The sequence below is a fragment of the Miniopterus natalensis genome, chromosome 10 (genome assembly GCF_054644295.1).
Source record: "Miniopterus natalensis isolate mMinNat1 chromosome 10, mMinNat1.hap1, whole genome shotgun sequence".
NCBI lineage: Eukaryota > Metazoa > Chordata > Mammalia > Chiroptera > Miniopteridae > Miniopterus > Miniopterus natalensis.
The window spans coordinates 68,038,350-68,058,791 of record NC_142090.1 but is presented as its reverse complement, the minus strand read 5'-3'; the positions used below and the strand labels follow the sequence as shown (position 1 = coordinate 68,058,791).

Genomic DNA, 20,442 nt, shown 5'->3' with positions numbered 1-20,442 from the left:
TTATCTCTGATTTGGGCAGGCTCACACCCCTCCCGCCGCAGGCCCGTTCCTGGGACGGCGCCCACTGACCTTTGAACTCAGCCTGCTCCCAGCATTTTCCAGGCCTCTGCAGAGTGCTGTGGGCCCAGCTCTCCACCAGCTCTGTCCCCGGCAGGCTCTGACAAAGGGCTCCTTCTGTGCAGCACATCTCGGCCTCCTCGTGCAGCCTCTGGCTCCGGCCGCAGAATCACAAATATTCTCCAGCTGGGAATCAGAGCAGCCAGACATGAAGAGCCCAGAAGCCCAACAGGACGTTTCCCTTTCCCAGGGAATTCGCATGATGTTTTACGTGATGAGGCCCAATGAAACATCATTCCAAACCCTGGAAGAGGTGCCCGATTATGTAAAACAGGTGAGGCTGTCTGGGAAGAAGCTGCTTTTGCTTTGTCTTAATAGGAAGTTAAACACATCTTGGGGTTTTGTTTACTTTCCTTCTTCAAATTCTAATAAAAGTAATTCCATTTCACAGAGACATGGAGCAAAAGTAGAATTTCTACGTATTTCCATACCATATCCATAACCACCTCCTCCTTTTAAACTCCCTTCCCCTGCTACGTCGCTCCAGAATACGACAAAACCTTTTAAAAAGTTTTCCTGGACACGGTGACATTACAGATTCAGCTGATAGAAGCTGACATCAGTAAACTTTGTAATGATTTTGTTTTTAAAGGGTAAGCTTGTCTCCTGCCTCCCAGGAAACTATTTCCTTTTTAATTTGTTAGAGTAGTTCTGCAGAATGGATACACAGCCCACAGAGTCCAGCTCTGACTTCCTAACTTTGAACTTGAACCAAGTTTTATTTGAAACCCTGAAGTGTTTAGAGGCACTTTTCACTTTTGGTTCCTGGCTATGATTGGAAATGGAAATATCCAGAATTAGACCTTGAATACTGAAGTTCCCCACCCAGTCAATGTTGTTCCTATAACACTTACTAGTTCAGACCAGAAATAGAAAAAAAAAAAAAAAAAAAAAAAAAATGACATCAGAGAATATGTTCTTGGGAGTTCAGCTTTGAAAACTTTAAAACTCATGACCAGCTTCCAAATGAGTGAAGCCCATAACTTTTTTCAGGATTAGATATTACCCCTACTTTCTGATTTTTTTAAGGGAAAAAAAGTGGTACTTACATCTTTAAAATAATTATTTGTTATATTGTAACACCAAACCTAGTCCAATATTTGGTCATTGGTAGTGGAGCCTAAAAACACCTATTATATAAGACAAAATTAAAGCTGAACAAATAAAATCGAATGAAGCTTCAAACATTTATGACATCCTTTGAAATACTCAGAATATTCTTTGTTCCCACAGTTTCAATTATGTCATTCCTATAATATTAATACAGAAAAGCAGAATTCTCTCTTCTTTTTTCCTTTTTTGCTCAATCCTTCCATCCAGTCCCCCCCCCCCCGCCCCCCAAACATCCCCTGCTACCAGAGCTGTCTGCTTGCTCTCTATCTATGAGTCTGTCTCTATTTTGCTGTGGTGATTGTGGGGGGTAGGGGTGGGTGAGGGGATAGAGGGGATAAATGGTGATGGAAAAAATAAAATAAAGTTTAAAATTTAAATTAAAAAAAGAAAAACTAGAATTGTGTACATCTTTAAGGACTACCTCTTAAAGTGATTCTAGCTTCGCCAAATGATAATAGACTTGTGATTTTTGCACTTCTTTTAAAATGTATATTTTAGATCTAACTTGTAACATGTCCCCCCAGTCTTATGTTCTTGGTGCAATTATCATGGTTACATCTGTTTATATTTTGTTTCCCAATTAGCTGGTAGAATGGAGCACCTGTGTAGTATATGTCTGAAATTATCAAATTTATTCGCTAGGAGAAAATGATCCCCTAGGAAAGGTGTATACCTTCTTCTTCTATGAGATGTCACTCTGGACCTCCCACTTCTGGAATGACTAATGAGGAAATGTGAGAGGATTTCCTACCGAGCACAATAGCATCTCTTTTCTGCAATTTCCTTTCCAGGCAACTCCATTTTTCATCTCCTTGATGCTGCTGGAATTGGTTGTCAGCTGGATTCGAAAAGGGAAGCCCCCAGGTCGTTTGGATGATGCATTAACATCGATATCAGCGGGTGTTGTCTCTCGGCTTCCAAGGTGAATTAGTTGGTTAGCAACACTGAAGGAACCAACTGAAATTCTCAAATATGATGGAAAAGGAATTTGTTTGCACATATATCTCCAAAGAACTCAGTTACTGTCATTATTTAAAATTTTGATATTTTGTTCATTATGGAGTTTTCTTCCCATTCATTTAAAAAGACTCCTCTAAATATTACTTATCTTGATTACTGAGCTAATTGGTGCCCCTTTAAATTTTGTGTCTGGAAGAGTGTGCTTCATTTGCCTTATCCTAGGCCCAGGCCTGAGTTATAGTTTAGTTCTCAATTGGAAAATTAATTTTGCTTCAGGAAAATTCAGATACTATAGAAATCTGATGTGCAGACACTCCCTAGTCAAAATCCCATAAAACTGGATCACTACAGTGGTTTCCTAAGTGGTACCCTACCTATGGGCCTACCTCATTGTAGCCAGACATTTCCATAATGTGAATCTGGTGGCAAGTCTTTACAGGTTCCATATCTCCTGAGGATAATGTATGAATTCCTTTCCTGATCTTTGGAGGCCTTGGCCTGTCCATCTTTTCTTCTGGTCCCTTAATTATCATTCCCCCTTTTGCAATATTTGTTCCTTCCATACTCTATTTCTTGCCATTGCCCAGAGGTCATACATATTTCCCTCTGCTTGGAAAGCCACCTATGTGATGAATTCTGATTCATTTCTTAAGTCTAGGCATGGACTTCTCTTGAAGAGTCATGCTCTTCAGCAAATCATATTTGCTTTCCAACCCTACCTTAGACACCACTCCGTCATGGTCCCATGGAATCTTGTGCCTACCCCAGGCATAGAATCGTCTCCTGGCCTTGTCTCACCAGCTCTCTCCCCAGCCCTTCCTGCTAGCTTGTGTGCAACCTGGAAGCAAGAGGTGTTGGTATTAACTCCTTTGCCTGGAATAATGTTTGGCACGTGGTAGTTTTTTAGTTTTATTTTATTTTAGAAACCACATTTAATATTCTCATAGTATACATCCAATGATAAAATTGGATTATGAGGAACCCAAACAACAGTAAGCAGTAAATGACCGATGTGGGGGAGGAACAAACTTCCCTCTACTCTCAAGGTTCTTCTGGTTGGTCTAGTAATTAAGCAGACAGGAGACAGATTAGCAAGAGCAAAAAAACACCACATTTAATACATGCATATGTATGGGAACCCTGCATACATGAGAGAGTCAGAGACCCACATGGGTGTAAAAGAAGACATCCTGAGCTAGGGATGAGGTGAGGTGCCTTGGGGGCTTCAAAGGGTCATTGGAGGGCCAATAAGAAGAGCAGAACCTTAGTAAATAGAAGTCTACCTTGCTCTATAGAGAGGGCAAAAAAAGTTATCTCTGATCATTTCCTAGGGGCAAGGCATCTAATTCACATTCTTCTGGGTAGTTAAGGGGTGAGGGAGGGAAGTGTCTCTTGAGCTTGCAGCTAAAGTTGATTTTAGCTCAAAACAGTCTGCATACCACAGAGGCATACTTGGGGTGACTCATTCTGGACCCCCACACCTACTACGTTTTAGAAAGAGTAAATTATGATGTGTGTAGAGGAGAAACCCATGAGGATTTTCCAAAGAGGAGAGGCTGAGGGAAGATTCCCTTAGTAGCACTTGCTTTGTGTTGTTGATGAATGTGCTCATTCCTGCTTCCCACCCATTGCTTCTATTACTGTTTTAAGAGCTTTACTTCTGACTAGTGCTCATTACTTAGGAATGTTTCTATGAACCACCCAGTGGGAAACCAAGGTGGATTTAAAAATAAAATAAAATAAAATGAAAACTTAAAGATATCTGACAAAAGGTGAAATAATTTCATACAATTGCATAAAATTGTCTAGAGAGGAAGTAAACCTAAAAGTCAAACTTCTTTCATAAATGGCACTATAAGAAATATAGGTTAATAGGTATAAAATAATAGTAATAACAATAATTACAATAATAAATGCTCTCTCTGAAGAACTACTTGTATGGTTGCACGTTGTTTCAAAATCAGAGGCTATATCTCGAGTTATTTGCAGTTAATTCCCAGAATACCCTAAATAAGAATTTACAATTATACATAATATCCTCTATTCCCTATCGCCCTTGAATAGAACTGAACAAGAAAAACCTCCAACCTACTCAAAGGATATGTACATTTGGTTATTGAAAAATCCCCATTTGGTTACTGTAGTTTATTCTGAGAAAGTTAAGTGTGTATAGGTTTATGGAAATCGGACAACTGATGAACTGTAAAAATAACTTGGTAACTGAGAAGTACCCTGCACGTGCAGTTTTGAATCGCATATTCTGTTGAGTTGAAATGAATTCACTCCGGGAGACATCAAGTTGAATGAACGCTTCAGCATTTCTTTTACTCTTTCAAGTTTGACTTTGGTCAAAGTGAAATCTGATTGTTCTCTTATCATAACATTTTAACTACTGGACATATAAACTGCATCCTCAGTACAATTTCTGCTCAGCAGTGCAAGTTCAAGATGGTACAGAATTATAACAGGATATGCAAGAATCAGAAGTATATTTTCGCTAAAAAACAAACCCCCAAAGCATGAAGGAAGATGGGAAGGGAGGAGGGAGGAGAGAGAGAGAGAGAGAGAGAGAGAGATTCCTCTCATCCACATTCCACTACTCATAACACTCCTTAAGCTAACACAAGCTGTTAACTCTGGTGCCCTTTAAAAGAAAGGTGAAAGGTTGTGAACTGGAATTTGGAGCATACTTTTCCATAGCTGTATTTTGAATGAGAACAGCAAATGGCTTCTTTTTTTATTCCGGCAGGTGTGAACAGCAATTCTAAACTATGAAGTGTGGATAGTTCTGTAAGTTTCGCAAAAAGGATTTTTACCTTTCACAGCCTTTTGCCTAAAAGAGCTCAGCAAAGCAAATTATCTGGAAATAAAATTATAAAATATTTGTATTTATTTTGTTGCTATTAAAAAAAACCCAAAACCACAGATGTAAGCAGAGAAGGAAAGCTGATCCTCAGGACCCAACCCACTCCATCCCTCGGCAAAAGCCGAGAAGGATTGAGCAGAAACTCTTAAAACGCTATTTCAGTTGAAGCCACGGCGTCAGGGGGAATCCTCGTGCAAATCATTAACAGCTGAAGGTTAGATTAACACGGCAGCGATCGCATCCTCTCCGAGGGACTAATTTCATTTTCCACACGAGCAACGGCGGCTTGCTGAGTCCTTTAAATACCCGATTGCGAGGGAAGCGGCAGTGGCCCATTTGTTAATTCATTTGAGAGGAGTTACATTTGGATAATAATTCCGAGTAGGCATGTGGCCTCTGACAGAAGGAGCGGTGGGAATCAAAGGGAAACCCTGAACAGATTTTTCCACTTTGCCCTTCATGTGATGGAAATGATGTATGCAGACTTTGAGGAAAAACAATGTTTATTTGAGGATCTCCATTTTTATTGTTACATAAAATTTGAAATGTCCTGAAGATTAGTAGCATACGTACCCCATTGATAGAGAAAACGACGTGCTGTACCTTTCAAATCTTTATGTCAGGGAAAAAATTAATCATAGACAAGATTATATCTTATTTACAAGCCTGTCGAACAGGCCATCGTGTGTAATAAAAGTCCATCCGTCCTTAGAACCAGATTCTGGGCCAGCTTTGCATCTGTTTTGCTCTTCTGTAGTCCAGTGGGCAACCCTCCTGGGCAGAATCTAGTCTGGAAATTATAGCCAGATATTTTTACTTATCATAGTTAACTGCAGTGTATTCCACGCAGATCACCTGCTTTTCTATCAGTCATTGGCATACGTGGCTTTAAAAAAATTAAACTTAGCAAAACTGTTACTGAATCTGTTTTTGAAAAAATCTATCTGAAACCTGTGAAATATACGGCTACTGACTTAAATGCTAACGAGTGAAAAATAATCACATCTTTTTCCCCCCCTGCTTCTTTAAGCAGAACTCAATTTCCAAACCTTCATTAGAAAACCGGGACCTCAATTTGTTACTTCCTTCCAATGTTTCTGCTTCCATAAATTGCACCCTCCCCAGAGAAATGTTATTCCTGATATAAATATCTACAGTATGTTTGTTTTTAATGGGTTCATTTATTCTGTTGAAACAGCAGATTATAAATCAAATGGCAATAGGTTGGAGGAATAATTTAAGTAGGTAAATTTTCAAATAAGTTGGGGACTCTCCACTTTTAATACGTATGGGTCACTGCCAAATTTCACTATGGAGTTAGCTCCAGAATGTTCAAGCCTATATAGGCACAGTTTTACTGGCCATGACTGCCCTGGAATTTTCCATTCCTGACAAGAAAATTTCAAAAAAGAATTTTTTAAAGAGGAGGAAATGAAACATCTTTGAAATACTTTTGACTCCTTGGGGTGGGACTGGAGAATAAAGAAAAATTGTATACTGGGTTTTTATATGAGACTTTAGGATCAGAGACAATACTGCCTTTGGCAACATCAGACTTCTAACAAATGAGTGCCTGTCATTTTGGATGATGACTTTAATAAAGGGTTATTCTTTGTCCAAAATAAGAGATAAATGTGATTGTGTAATATTAATAATAATATTGAATATTGATAGTAATGTATTTATTAACCTGGAACATTATTAAAAGAACATTCCCTGTGAAGAAAATAAAATTTTAAAACTTGCTGGTTTGTTAATTATATTTGCTAAGGAGAAAGCCTCATTTCTTCTAAACTTCTACCTTAGAAACCTTGGAAATAGACTTTGTTATTACTTGGGTCCCTTCAGAGGTTGCTGTTAGAATAGCCTTCCCTATTGCGTGCAAACTTCCCTGTGTTTATCAGGCGGGGTTTGTGCACTTATTCAATGGAGTAATTGAGTGACTTGTAGTAAGTTACTTCTTGCAAAGTGAAAAATGATGCAGATTTACTTTAAAATCTACCACACTGTGTATAGAAAAGTCTGTGATTTTGTGGCTGTCATAAAATGAAATAAGATAAAATAATTGTTTCATAAATGTAATGCCATTTCACAGCAAGTTATAGTGGTACACATTTTATCTGTCTGCAGAAGGTAGAGGTCATATTATGTATTTTGTTATTACTGAGCAAAAATTAATATTCCACTAGATGGAGCAAAAGTGGCAGCTGCTATACAGATAAACAGTGCAAGTTCCTGGGCCAGGTTTAAGAGATTTTGGAATTAACAAATAACAAAATTTCTTGGGAAAACGAATATCTATGTCATGCAAATTTATTTATTATTTATTTATTTATTTATTTATTTATTTATTTATTTATTTATTTATTTATTTATTTATTTATTCATTTATTTATAACTTCCTGAAGCTTGTAAGGATATTTAGAATGATGTCATCTAAGTATTGATTGATTTTCTGATTTATGGGACAAGATTACTAGATATAAAAATGTGCAATTTATTTTCTTTCACTTTGCATAATCTGGCCAAACCGAACAGTACACATAGCTCTAATGACAGTTGTGAAATAGTATAAATTGGCAGATGTCCGTGAGTACTGGGTACATAATTCATAATGCTGAAAGTTGCCTTGACATTTTAACAATTTGCAAGGAGAGCATGACATTTCATTTGTTTGGTAAATGATTAAAGCATGAAAGTATTTGAGATCTAGATAATTTTATGGTCCATTCAGCCTAATGCTCTCAGATCTGAAAGGGTGAATGACATGTCCAACATTACCTTTCTATTTTACATTCAAACTGAGATAACTATTATAACTAATTAGCTTTAATCAGTAATCACAATCTCCAATAATATTCATTCTAATTTACTATTTAAAAAATCTGAACATTATAAATTAACTTTATCTTTTAAAAAAATCCAGGATCATACTGGTTTAGCAATTTAGTGTCTCACCAGATTTTATAGTAACTAAATATTGACAGGACACATTACTAGTGTTGAGAGAAAATGTTATATAAACACAAAGAATTGGCTACTTCTCATTTTCCAAAAGACTGACCTCAGACACAAGAGAAAATAGCTCTTTGCAGGGAATTTATGAAGAAAATAGGGCAAAGAAAGGAAAGCCTCTCTATATATACACAGGTTGTTGATTAGAGGATTCTAATGTCTCCTTATATTTAGATCATTTTGTGGTCTTGCATTCAAACCTAGTGAGTAAAGGGGATCTAGTATTGGGTTATTCAAAACCCCTGTGTTACCCAATATTCCGTCTCCACGTGATCCAGTAAGCTCACTAAATACATACGTATTACATATGGCACTTCCCACAGGATGGGGTTTACAGGGTTGAAGTTTGAATTCCAGAGTGCAGTCATATGCTGGGGGCTGGGGCTGGGAGAAGATGAAGGAATTTGGGGGGAAAAAGAGGAAGGCGCTTTGGTTTATGATTCAAGGCCTGGTGGGAACATTTTTGAAAATGTAGGTGCTATTTCCTGCAATCAAGGGCTTTCCAGAGCTTGCTAATCATTTCCCAGCTGTATCCCTTCGCTGAATTGTTTTTAGTTGTGGGCAGTCCATGGCTGTTTTTTCCCAATTTCTGATGGAAGAAGATCGTATCCATCTTGCTGATAGAAAGCAGGGAATTTAACTCCCGCAACTTCTCCCCTCTTTCCCTTTGCCTTGAGGAAAGTTTGGCTTCGTGCTAAAGTGTGAAAAAAAATTAAAAGCCTCGACTGTAGGATGTCAGGTATATTTCAGCTCGATTTGTGTCAACCCTAATAAGTAAGTTGACAAAATAATAAATTGGGTGTCTGCTCAAGATCTGGCACCTGTACAGGAAATAAAAAGTATTTCAAGTGCAGGCAGGTTCTCTTTATTTTACAAATGGGAGTTTTCCAGGGACCCTCTTCCTTTTATTGGGGTTTTGGTGTCTTAAAATATATTTCAGTTCTGACTGCAACTCGCAAGAAAGACAGCAACTTAAAAAAAAAGATTCTGAACGGTGGGACGTTGATGAGGCTGGTGATGATGTTTGTCCTGTTCACCTCTGTGTCCTCCCTGTCTTGTGCTGTCCCTGGCACCTAGTAGGTTCCTAATACGGATTTATTGAATAATTGAATGAACCCATGAACAGATGAGTTTTGACAGCGTGTACTAAAACAAATGTAAAAAACTGTAGGTTATTTCAATTTTTTGTTGTATTTTCTCAGTTTTAATTTTTCTTTCTGGATCAGTCTATTTTAGGGTATCAACTGGGGCAATTTTGGCCCCCAAGAGACATTTGGACATTTTGTTTTCACAGCTTGGGTAGAGGGCTATGCTACTGGCACCTAGGAAGCAGAGGTCAGGTGTGCTGCTGAACAGTTTACAGTTCACAAGACAGGCCTTCACACCAAAGAATGACCTGGCCCGAATGGCAATAGTGTCAAAGTTTAAAATCCTTGTTTTAGAGAAATTATTGGACTTAACCATATGAAATTGATATTAGTTATCATTTTTACCTAAAAGTTAAATTTTATGTGGTTAACCTTCTACTAATGGGTAATAGGAAACAATGTTAAGATTTCATAATTTGGGTAACAGTTTCCATAGGACAGACCTCTACAAAAAGAATGTTCTTGTCCAGATGTCAAGAATTATACTTGAGAAGCCTAGTCTAAATATATAAAAGTTACCAACAAAGCTAAGATGCTTTAGAATAAATTTACTCCCCCACTTTAATAGATAACCTCTATAACAAATTGGAAGACAAGTTCTAAATTTAGATTCTTGGATTCCTCATGGTTCCAGAACAGGGTGGGAGCCCCTGGCCCCACAGCCTGTCCTGTCTTGTAAGGTACCATATTCATGTGCGTGGACACCCCAGATTGCTGTCCCACCTTTGTCTACATGTCCGAAAATAGACACTCTTGACTGCCTTGTCATGTCTAGAAGTTTGTGCACCTGCACAGGCCAGCCTTCTAAAGGACTGGACCAGGAACGAGGCCCGCGAAGGGCCTGCAAGCAGGCTTGGACCACTTGGACAGGGGGTTGTGGAATATCCAGAACGTGGCAAGGGTTGTGAGAGGAGTTGTGGGCAGGCAGTTCCTTTGGGTCAAAGACACACGCAGGGACAAAGATGCTCTTTCCAGCCATATAACTGTTGAAGGTCATTGAGAGAAATGTGGGTTGGCCCATGAACTGGACGTGGGCAATGGAGGCTTCTTACCCCATCTCCTGTCCTTGGGGTATATGTTCTGCCTCCTAGTCCCACACCAGCAGCTGTTTCAGGACGCAGCCTTGAGAGAGTCAAGTGTTGTTGAGACCATCTGGATTGAATACGTGACTGAACCTAGTTAAGGCCGCTACACAGACATACCTCATTTTATTGCAATTCACTTTATTGCGCTTCACAGGTGTTGCGTTTTTTTAAAAATAATTGAAGGCAAGACCCTCCACCAACAAAAAGGTTATGACTCACTTCATTGCAGTAGTCTGGCCCCAAACCCTTTTAAGATTCTTGTGGGCTGGTGCAGAGATTTACTCATCTTGAGGTTGCCCAAGACAAGCCTTGAATGTAAGTTTCCTTGTTTTTTTAAACTTGCCACCTACCAGCCTGAAGTGGTCTGTCTCTTTCTTAGGTCTCTGGTTACTAGGGCCATTTTACAAACCTAAAAAAATCTCGAATTGAAAATTGGGTTTTCAGATCTATTGATGTGCAGTCCTTTTCAAAAGTGTAGGCATTTGGCATTTCTATTAGTTATTTATATTAATGCAGTTGTAAAATAGCCTACTGTTTTATTTACAGATTAAATGATAGAAGCATTCAAAAAATGAGACAATTCTAAAGTTATTATATCATAATTAAAGTTATATCATCATTAAATCAATCTCTAAAAGACCTAGTAACATGTTCACTCATAGAAGCTGACTGTGTAAAAGGAAATGCTATTAAAATGGTGAATTTTAGCAGTATACTAATTTAAGCTGGTTCTTCAACTTTTATTTAAAATTAAAATATTTAAGAATTTCCTCACTTGTTCATGGCTTATAAATAAATCTTCAGTAGGTAGAATTATCATTTCTTTTTACATGCAAATGATAAAAAGAAAAAGTCAATTCAATCAAATTTGTAAAAAAAAAAAAAAAAAAAAGGAATCATTACCATGAGTCTGATCTTAAACTTGACCACAGTAAATTTAAAGAAAGTAATTACCACACTATACTTTTTGGAAGTTCTTGAAATAAGAATTTACAATTTACAGCTTGGTACAATGGAGCAAGACATATCCTGTTGTCAGGGTTTTAAAAACAATTGTTTATTTTAACTAGATTCATATACTTTGTTTCTGGGGTAAGATTATTCCCTTATACCTTGAGAGCTGTAGTTTATATTAAGACAAGGAATACTGAAATGCTATGAGTATCCAATTTGCAATCTTGAGAATGACATCTAAAAACTATTAGAAGTATGTGTGTGTGTGTGTGTGTGTGTGTGCACGTGGACACACACATGCTACTATAAAGAGGAGGGAAGGAGGGAGTAGAGAGGAAGAGAGAAAAGTCAGAAGCCAGAAGCAACTTTAATCTAAAGGCAAATGTTATGGTAGTAACATATTTTAAGGCAGTAGGCAATTTGCTTTTAAAATGTGCTATTTATAATTTCTACCTTTTATACTTACTTTAAAAAGCACCCTTATCGTGTTCATTAAGATTTAGGAATGACAAGTACAGAAAGTACGCCAGGGTTTGTCATGTTTATGTTTATGGGTTCCAAGAAAAGTATTTTAAGAGACAAAAAAGATGAATGGCATCCTAAGTTCCATGACACTGAGAGTGCAAATAGGTGGCCTCTGTGACACCTATGAAACAAAAGGAAACATTACGTGAGTCATCTGATACCGAGAAAATTGAGTCTCTTAAAAGGCACTATGGAGTGAGTAATCAGAAACAATGGCGAAGGGGGAAGGATTATATTTTACACATGAATATATTAATTTTTAAATATTATCTAAAATACTTTAGCATAATTTTACATCTAAAATGTAGTATAATCATTGTTTGTGAATTTTATTTTCCCAGTTTATTTTCCAGGAGCGTCGAACTGACCAGTTACATTTATATCTGGGAGAACTACAGGCTAGTCATTTTACCTTGGGACTCTCCATGGACTTGGTATTTAACCTTCTTAGGAGTTGACTTAGGCTACTATTGGTTCCATCGCATGGCCCATGGTAAGTGGCAAATCAAGGCTTTACTGATAATTTCTGTTGAGCTGTGTTTGGCACATGGTCAGTGTTTAGTAAATATTTATTGAACTAATGAATAATAAATGAATAACATCGTTTATGTTGCAGCATATAAAGATTAATCATGAAATTTTACTTTGGAACTTAAATGGAAACAATCTGAAGTGACTTTTTAAAAAGTGAAATTATTAGAGGTGCATTTTTTATACTCCTATCTCATTTATTATAAGAAACTGTTCAGAAATTGATGGTTCTACCATTACTTTTTGTATCTTGCCTTACATTGTTGTTATTATGACTTGCTTGCTGGAGCCTACAGACACGTGCAAATTCAAACTCCCCATCCCATTCACCCAGGGCCATTCAGAAGAGCTCAGTCACAGCACGGAGTCCTAGGTAACGTGTGCTGTTACACTAAGCTTGATGGAAGCTCTTGGCAGCACCCCCTCATTACAAATGAAAATACAGTCAGCTAGGCGTTAACCGTAGTGCACTTTCGTATTACCGTAGCTTTGCAAAATTACTCATCTAACTCAAAGCCCTGTTACTGCTCTGGTTCTCGGAATTTACTTTTGGGGATTCTTGGCTGCCCCCTCCAAAGAAATATTTTGTAATGGAAAGAGAAGTGCAGGAAACGGCCTGAACCTCTGTAGGGGTAAGTGGAGGTTGGGGAACGAGTGCAGAGCTGAGGTGAGCGAGTGGTCTCCGAGGACAGAGAAGGCAGGCCAGAGTATTTGGGAAGGGAAATGAGGAAAGGGCTAATTTTGAAAAACTCCTGAAGAGCACAACTCAGGATTTCAGTGGGTGGGTGGGTTGAGTGGGTGGGGAGGAAGGAAGGAAGAGGAAGAGACCTGGAATAATAATAAAAAATAGATGGGAGATGGAAAGAAGAGACCCGAGATCAGGGTGCATAACTGAGCTGTGTGTAGGAGTAGGTGACCAAATATCCTTCCTACGCAAGGACAGAGGAAAGACAAGCAGCACCCACAGGCGCTCGCTTAAGGCGGCTAAACTTTAAAACAGCATTGCTTTTGCGAAAAACTTTAAACATATACATTTCAGGAAACTGTTAAGAGCGTTAATTCATTAAAATAATGTGAGGCGAACATGCAAACTAGAAAAAGTAATTTATTTTGTGTGTGATAACCTTTGTCTTTGAAAATAATAGGTCAGCTCCTGACATCATTTCCTCATATTTAAATGCAAGAGGATACTCCCAAATTGAATGTGATTAAGAGTAAAATATGGTCTAGGTAGTATTATTTCAAAATAATGCTTTTTCTCCCTAAAATGAACCCACTGGCAGTCTTCCTTACTTTGTATGCAGCAACTGGTTAATGCAGAAAGCATTTGCGTTCTGTTAGCTAATCTCAGGAACCTGCTAATATCACACTGTCCTGTGTGGATGTGTTTGTTTGGGAAATCTGCAAATTCGCTTAAATTTTGAAAGGCCATTACAACAGGAAACAAAGAACCAACAAAGTATTACCAAATATAAAACTTTTAAAAAATAAGTTGATGGTTAAGGGCTCTCAGTGAAGAGCAATAAAGTAAAATAATATATTAAAAACATGAAATCAAGGCTGTTTAAAGTATGCTTCCCATTAGAAAAAAACTGAACTGAGTCCAGTGGAGGCAGGCACTAAAAAAAATCTGAAAACCTTCTGGAAAAACACTCACCACCTTTAGGCTCTGGAGCCTAATCATAAGTTCAAAGACTTTTGACTTGTGATGGAAAGCTAGTAGGAAAAAATAAATTATGGAGTTGAATGTGTCAAACTTCAAAATGACAGTCAATTTTTAAATTCTTTTTGATAATATAGAATATTAAAATAGCTTTTTAGAAATCCAGTGATACACAGGGACAAGAAAAACTTATAATATCAAATTTCTTGAGCCTCTTGGATTACTAAGCTTATACTGGTTAATTGGTTCAATTTATTCAACTGAAAAGTTTGAACAGTTCTAAAATCCAAATGTCTCAAAATATGAGAAATAACTCTGCTTCTCCTAGTTAATGTGTTACTTTCCTTTCACTATTTGCAATAAAATGATATAACTATATTCCACATTTGTTAATATGTTAAATGCTATGAGTTTTGAAGAAATAATAATTCTCTTTTTATATATAGTTAAATTACTTTTTTAGCAACCAAAATTATTGCTAGATATTTTTTGTTGTTGTTACTTACTTGTTTTGATACATGGGGAATTTTCTCACATAAGGGGACAGTTTGGTGTTAGTGAAAAAGAATTTATTCTCAAAAACTTGAATTTCATTTCTATTTCTTTGCAAAAGAGCAGAGGGATATTTGAGGCTCTACATGTTATTTATATTATATTCCATTTTTCTCTGAAATAATGAGAAAGAAATTGTTAATCATTGTCAACATACACTAAAAAAGAGAAGCACAATAATTTCTATAGAGTGACAACTTTAGAAAGAAATGTAAAAGAATAAAATTAAATAGGTCTTCAATTAAAAGTAGCTTCTTGCATGCTTAATTTCTGTTACAAAAGGATGCATTATTTTTTTATGCTTTCTATTAGTTATACTAAACATGTAAGATAACAAGTAAAGGTTTTTAAGGGAACATTTAAAATATAAATGATTACCTCTTTGCAAGAGTAAGAGTGAACTGTCTAAAAGAAGGACTTAGCTTCTTTTTCCAGAGTGCTATCTATGTTCCCTGGGTCACATAACAGACTAGTGTACTGGAACCTGGTAAAAGACTATCTTGTCTTAGGGGGTAGTAACATGAGTATATATATTTATAAAAATTTATTAAGTTGTATGTTAAAGCTTATGTACTTTGTGCCTCAATAAAATATTAAGTTGCTAAATAATACCACTAACATGACTTCTTGGTAAATAGTTTGAAGTCAGAATGATATAATAGGTAACTATATTTAGAAAAAAGAACCAAGAAATTATTACCTGTGACTGTGAGCATAAACGTGTGACTTTACACAGGATGGGGGCAGTAACAGCAGGCCAGTTATTAATTTTATTGCCTTCTCCAAATGCTTCTTTGCTATTTCTTGTGCTACCAGAGGTGGGCCCTATAGATGATTCTCCTTTACCAGCTGACTTGATGTTAGGCTTTGCCAATTTAAGGGACTGAAGAGATACTACAAAGCCAGAACAGCAGGAAGGGACTTAGTTTCCTTTTCCAGAGTGCTATTTTCTCTGTGCCACTTAACAGACTAGTACATGGGGAACCCGGGAGTGTTTACTTCATGGCTTAAGCTCTAGCCTAAATCTTCTGATAAAAACCTGTGTCCTCTGGGATCAGAGGCCTACCTGTAATCCTCACCCTCTGGGTGCTACACACTCTAGCAAGTACCTAGGTCACCAGCAAAGTTCCTGTGCTAGTCACAACCTCTGAATCAAAGATATCTGATTCTTAGACTTGGAGTGAGAGGCTCTGCCTGGTTCCCTCTCCCTCAGGTCTAAAGGCAATAGCTGTGTTCTGCAGGTGCTCTTTCTATACCACTTAACTACTCCTCATTTACCTCTTTTAGTAGTTAACACTTTTTTACTAGTTAATAATTCTTTTAATTAAATTTATTGGGCTGACATTTGTTAATAAAATTATATAGGTTCCAAGTGTACAATTCTATAATATATCATCTGTAAATTGCATTGTGTGTTTACCACCCAAAGTCAAATCTCTGTTACCGTACATTTGACCCCCTCACCCTCCCTGCCTCTGGTAACCACCATACTCTTGTCTGAGTCTATGAGTTTTTGTTTGTTGGTTTGTCCTGTTTGTTCACTTGTTGCTTTCAATTTCATATCCCACATATGAGTGAAATCATATGGTTTCTAACTTTTTCTGACTGACTTATTTCACTTAGCACGGTATTCTCAAGATCCATCCGTGTTGTTGCAAACGACAGTGTTTCATCTTTTCTTATGGCTGTCGTTCCATGGTATATATGTACCACATCTTCTTTATCCAATCATCTCTCTAAGGACACTTTTTTCCATTTCTTGTCCACCATGAATAATCCTACAATGAACATAGGAGTACGTATATCTTTATGAATAAATGTTTTCAAAATCTTTAGGTAGATACCCAGAAGAGGGGTTGCTGGGTCGTATGGTAACTCTATTCTTAACCTTTTGAGGAATCGCCATACTGTGTTCCATAGGGGCTGTACCAGTTTACACTCCCACCAGTAATAAATGAGGGTCCCTTTATCTCCACAACCTCTCCCACACTTATTACTTGTTCCTTATTGAAATTATTGGTGCGGTGTCTGTCTAATTGGACCCTGGCTGACATAGCCAGCCTCCTCACACAGTATATAGGGTTCTAAATTAGAGTTCGCCTAACTATATTTTTAATTATTTCATTCTGAACATTGATTATACAGTCAGTCTACACCACCATTTAATTCAGCTCTGAAATAAAGGTTTTCATCTGTAAAATAGTTATAATAAACAATCTGTAAAATCCCCTCAAAACTCCAATTCCTTTAGTTGACAAATTAACTGCTTAGTTTATTTTCTATTCTTCCTATCTTTCTGTAGTTAAACAAGGTGGATGATAACAACTTTTATGTAATTAGTTACAAACACTTATTCCCATACTTTATTGTGATGAAGTGAGCCTTTGCATATGGCTATTAAACTTACTTTGTATGTTTTTCTGACTTGGAAGGGAGTTAAATTTAGACCATCCCAATTTCTATCATTGTTTAAACAAAGAACATAAACAGATGTATTAATCAGAAGTTATTTTATTTTGTGTTGATGCCAGGATTGTGCTCTGTATTAAAGAATAAGTTACATTGTTACATTTGTATTTCTCATTTAAATACCAGAATATACCTATTTTTATAACTTCGCTATATATTATGCCTCACTATTTTAAAAATGTAATGCGATTGTATTCTTATTTGATCAGTCTGGTGAAGTCTGCTCAGTAGCTGCCTGAGTTACTGCCACTCCCCTTGCTCACCCCCAGGATTTCTCACCTCGGGCAGCTCCTGGTGTAGTCATCACTTAGGACACGTGTGAGGGGAGCCTTGCACTTCCCACCAACCTGCTTATGGCTTCCAGTTTCTCAAAACTTTCTGTTAAAAAGCATGGCACCTATGTTAACCATTTTCCTCTGAGTTCATTTCCATGACAGAGGCTACCTTATGTTTATTGTTAAACATCTGTCCATAGAAACACTTAAACTGTGTATGAATGAAAAGGTTGCCGTTATTTTTCTTCAGAGAGCCCCATTTGAGAGAGCCTTCTTCCTAGAAATAACTTCTTTTTTTTTCTTTAATCCTCACTGGAGGATATTTTTTCCATTGCTTTTCAGAGAGAGTGGAAGAGGGGGAGAGAGAGAGGAACATCGATGTGAGAGAGACGCATCGATTGGTTGCCTCCTGCATGCGCCCCTCCCCGGGGCTGAGCCTGCAACTGAGGTACATGCCCTTGGCTGGAATCGAACCCGGGGCCCTTCAGTTCCAGGGCCAATGCTCTAGCCATTGAGCCAAACTGGCCAGGATGAAATAACATTCTTATTGCTGGCAGCTGCAGTCACCCTTAGAGCCACAGCCTAAAGGCCCTTTGGTGTTCTTAGGGTCTCTGTGTAGGTAATGCATGGAAAGCCCATTTGAAACAAAGATCCTGGCCGTCGCCTAGGTGTTGAAGGTATAGATGCATTGAGATATCAAGAGGGGAACATATACACTTGATAATGAAGAATAAAATCTTCAGGCATCTCCATCAGCCTATTTTTTGAATATTGATACTAGTGTGTAGAAATAGTTCCGGGAAGCATCGGGAACACTGGAGGATGGCTGTGGCAGTATTTTCCAGAGATGAAAAAAGCCGTGAAATGAGTAATCAGATTGAAACTGGAAGGCAGCGATAAAGATTAATTTCTGAGCCCTGTTGGACTTGTGACTGTCCTTGAAACAGAGAACACGCCTTATTTTTCTTTTAGTACAAGGACCTAGGTCTCTTGCAGGCTCTGTAGGGGGAGAGCACATTGGGATTGGTTTCAAGAGATCTGGGTGTATAACTGTGTGTGTGCGCAACTATTTAGCACACATATAACTTTGGGATTAGCCTCTCCTAGAAAGATTTTATTGTTTTTATTTACCTCCCATTTTTGTGAAGAAGTCTAAAAAGTGCTTTAAGAGTGCAGGAACCGAGTAAAATTGAATGAATGAATGAATGAATGAATGAATGAATGAATGAATGAATGAATATATACACAAACTCCAAGAACGCTGGATGGAGACTGTGATAATATAACGCATCATATTATTTAAATCCCAGGACATCACTATTAAGTAGGCATTCAGTTTTCATCAGATAGTAAATGAGTGCCTATGATATAGTAGGAATTCTAATTGCTGGGAATATAGCAGTAAACAAATAAATGTCACTGCCCTGATGGAGTTCACATTCTTGTAGATAAAAAAAATTCCAGGTTTCAACACAGATGTATAGACACCCGGGGCCACTGAAAGACTGTTCTAGGCTTGTACTCATATAGACATGATAGTAACAATCTTTTCCTGGATAAATGGTTGGCAACACGAATACGCAATGTGCTTTTCCTCAAGTGAATATCCTAAAAAATAAAATTCTTTGAACTTATTTTTTGGTAGGTTAAGCTTATCCATACTTCTTTTTCCTTCAAACTTCAATGTTTTTTGTTAACTTTTTTTAAAATTAGTGACAATTTTTGAAAGAAACAAAATCCATTAGAATTTGTACATTTTATCTATATTCTAAAGTGGTTTTTTTTGCTGCCTTCTCATCTTAATTAACTGTAATTTATCTAAATGTTTTATAATTGAAATCTCTTTTCCAGAACCTAGAAAATGACTTTACAAAAATCACTCGAACAGATTTTTCTTTCATCTCTTAACAAATATGTAATTTAACTTTGGCCTTTTTCTTACAGTCTGAATCCTTGTACTTCGCAGAATGCCTTCCAAAATGTAATTTTGTGTCACAGGCATTCCTAGAGCATGTATATGTTTTTCTCCTCTCAAAATTCACACATCTTGATAGAAGCACAGCTGAATATTTTCACAGTGTACAGCTTGTGCTGCATCATTTCTGAAGCAAATGCCCAGCGCCTACTCTGTGCCTTGGGCTGTCTGAGGCGCTGGAGAGGGGACGTCCTCTGAGCCAGGTGCTTATCCCTCCCTTACACCAACAGTGCAGAGCCCTCCCTTACACCAACAGTGCAGAGCCCTCCCTTACACCAACAGTGCAGAGCCTTCCCTTACACCAACAGTGCAGAGCCCTCCCTTACACCAACAGTGCAGAGCCCTCCCTTACACCAACAGTGCAGAGCCCTTTGTTACACGAACAGTGCAGAACCCTCTGTTACACCAACAAACAGTGCAGAGCCCTCCGTTACACCAACAGCGCAGCCGAGCCCGGACAGTTACGCAGGGTGCGCAGCTGGTAGTCACAGCAGCAAGAAGTCTTATCGCCTCAGTATGAGGCTTCGGGGCGCTGATCTCTTTTTCTTAATTTAGGAATACAGTCGGGAAAATATGTCGTTATGCAGAATTTGATTGGCTCCGCCGTGTTGATCACATTGCTTAGGAAAAAAGAAAACTGACTGAGTTAAAGGACATAGTGAACTGCACGCAGCGCATACAACGAAACGAGGGATAGGAAATAAAGACTGTACATGGGCTGGGTAGAAGGTGTGTGAGCGGGGGTGGTGATATATAAATCACATGTAGAGCGAAGGCCTGTAAAACAAATTTTAAAATTTTACTACAAAGCAATAGTGAAAGAAATCATATAACTTGAGAATAAAACCAGATGGTTAAACAAGCACATTAAGTTACAATCATAGCTTAATTGTTATGACTAAAATATCAGTCAAAAATATTTGGGGTATGGAAAAAAAGAAATACAATTATTAACGTCAAGAAAGGGGGTTGATTATCTTATGAGAATGGAATTAATATTTCAATGTAAAGAAATATATAAGCACAGCATAGCAGGAGCTCCTTTTAATGACAATATGTATCACTAGGCTCTTAAGTACCCACCACCTTTTTAGGGACCCTAAATGCGCACTTCAGTGTATACACAGATCCAGACCTTCAGCAGGAAGAACTGAAAGAGCGCTCTCAGGGGTTTTGCTTAAACTTTCTGTGTCA

The 20,442-nt window shown here is 37.7% G+C and overlaps 1 protein-coding gene across 1 annotated transcript in view; it reads left to right on the top strand.

Annotated features, from left to right (window-relative positions):
• Nucleotides 1-230: 230 nt before the first annotated feature.
• The window catches only part of AGMO (alkylglycerol monooxygenase), a 264,197-nt gene continuing 243,985 nt past the window's right edge, over nt 231-20,442 (top strand). Inside the window, exons 1-3 of the mRNA XM_016218917.2 lie at nt 231-391; nt 2,022-2,152; nt 12,125-12,276. Coding sequence (XP_016074403.2) covers nt 266-391; nt 2,022-2,152; nt 12,125-12,276 — 409 coding nt within the window. The 5' untranslated portion in view covers nt 231-265. The remainder of the gene's footprint in view (nt 392-2,021; nt 2,153-12,124; nt 12,277-20,442) is intronic.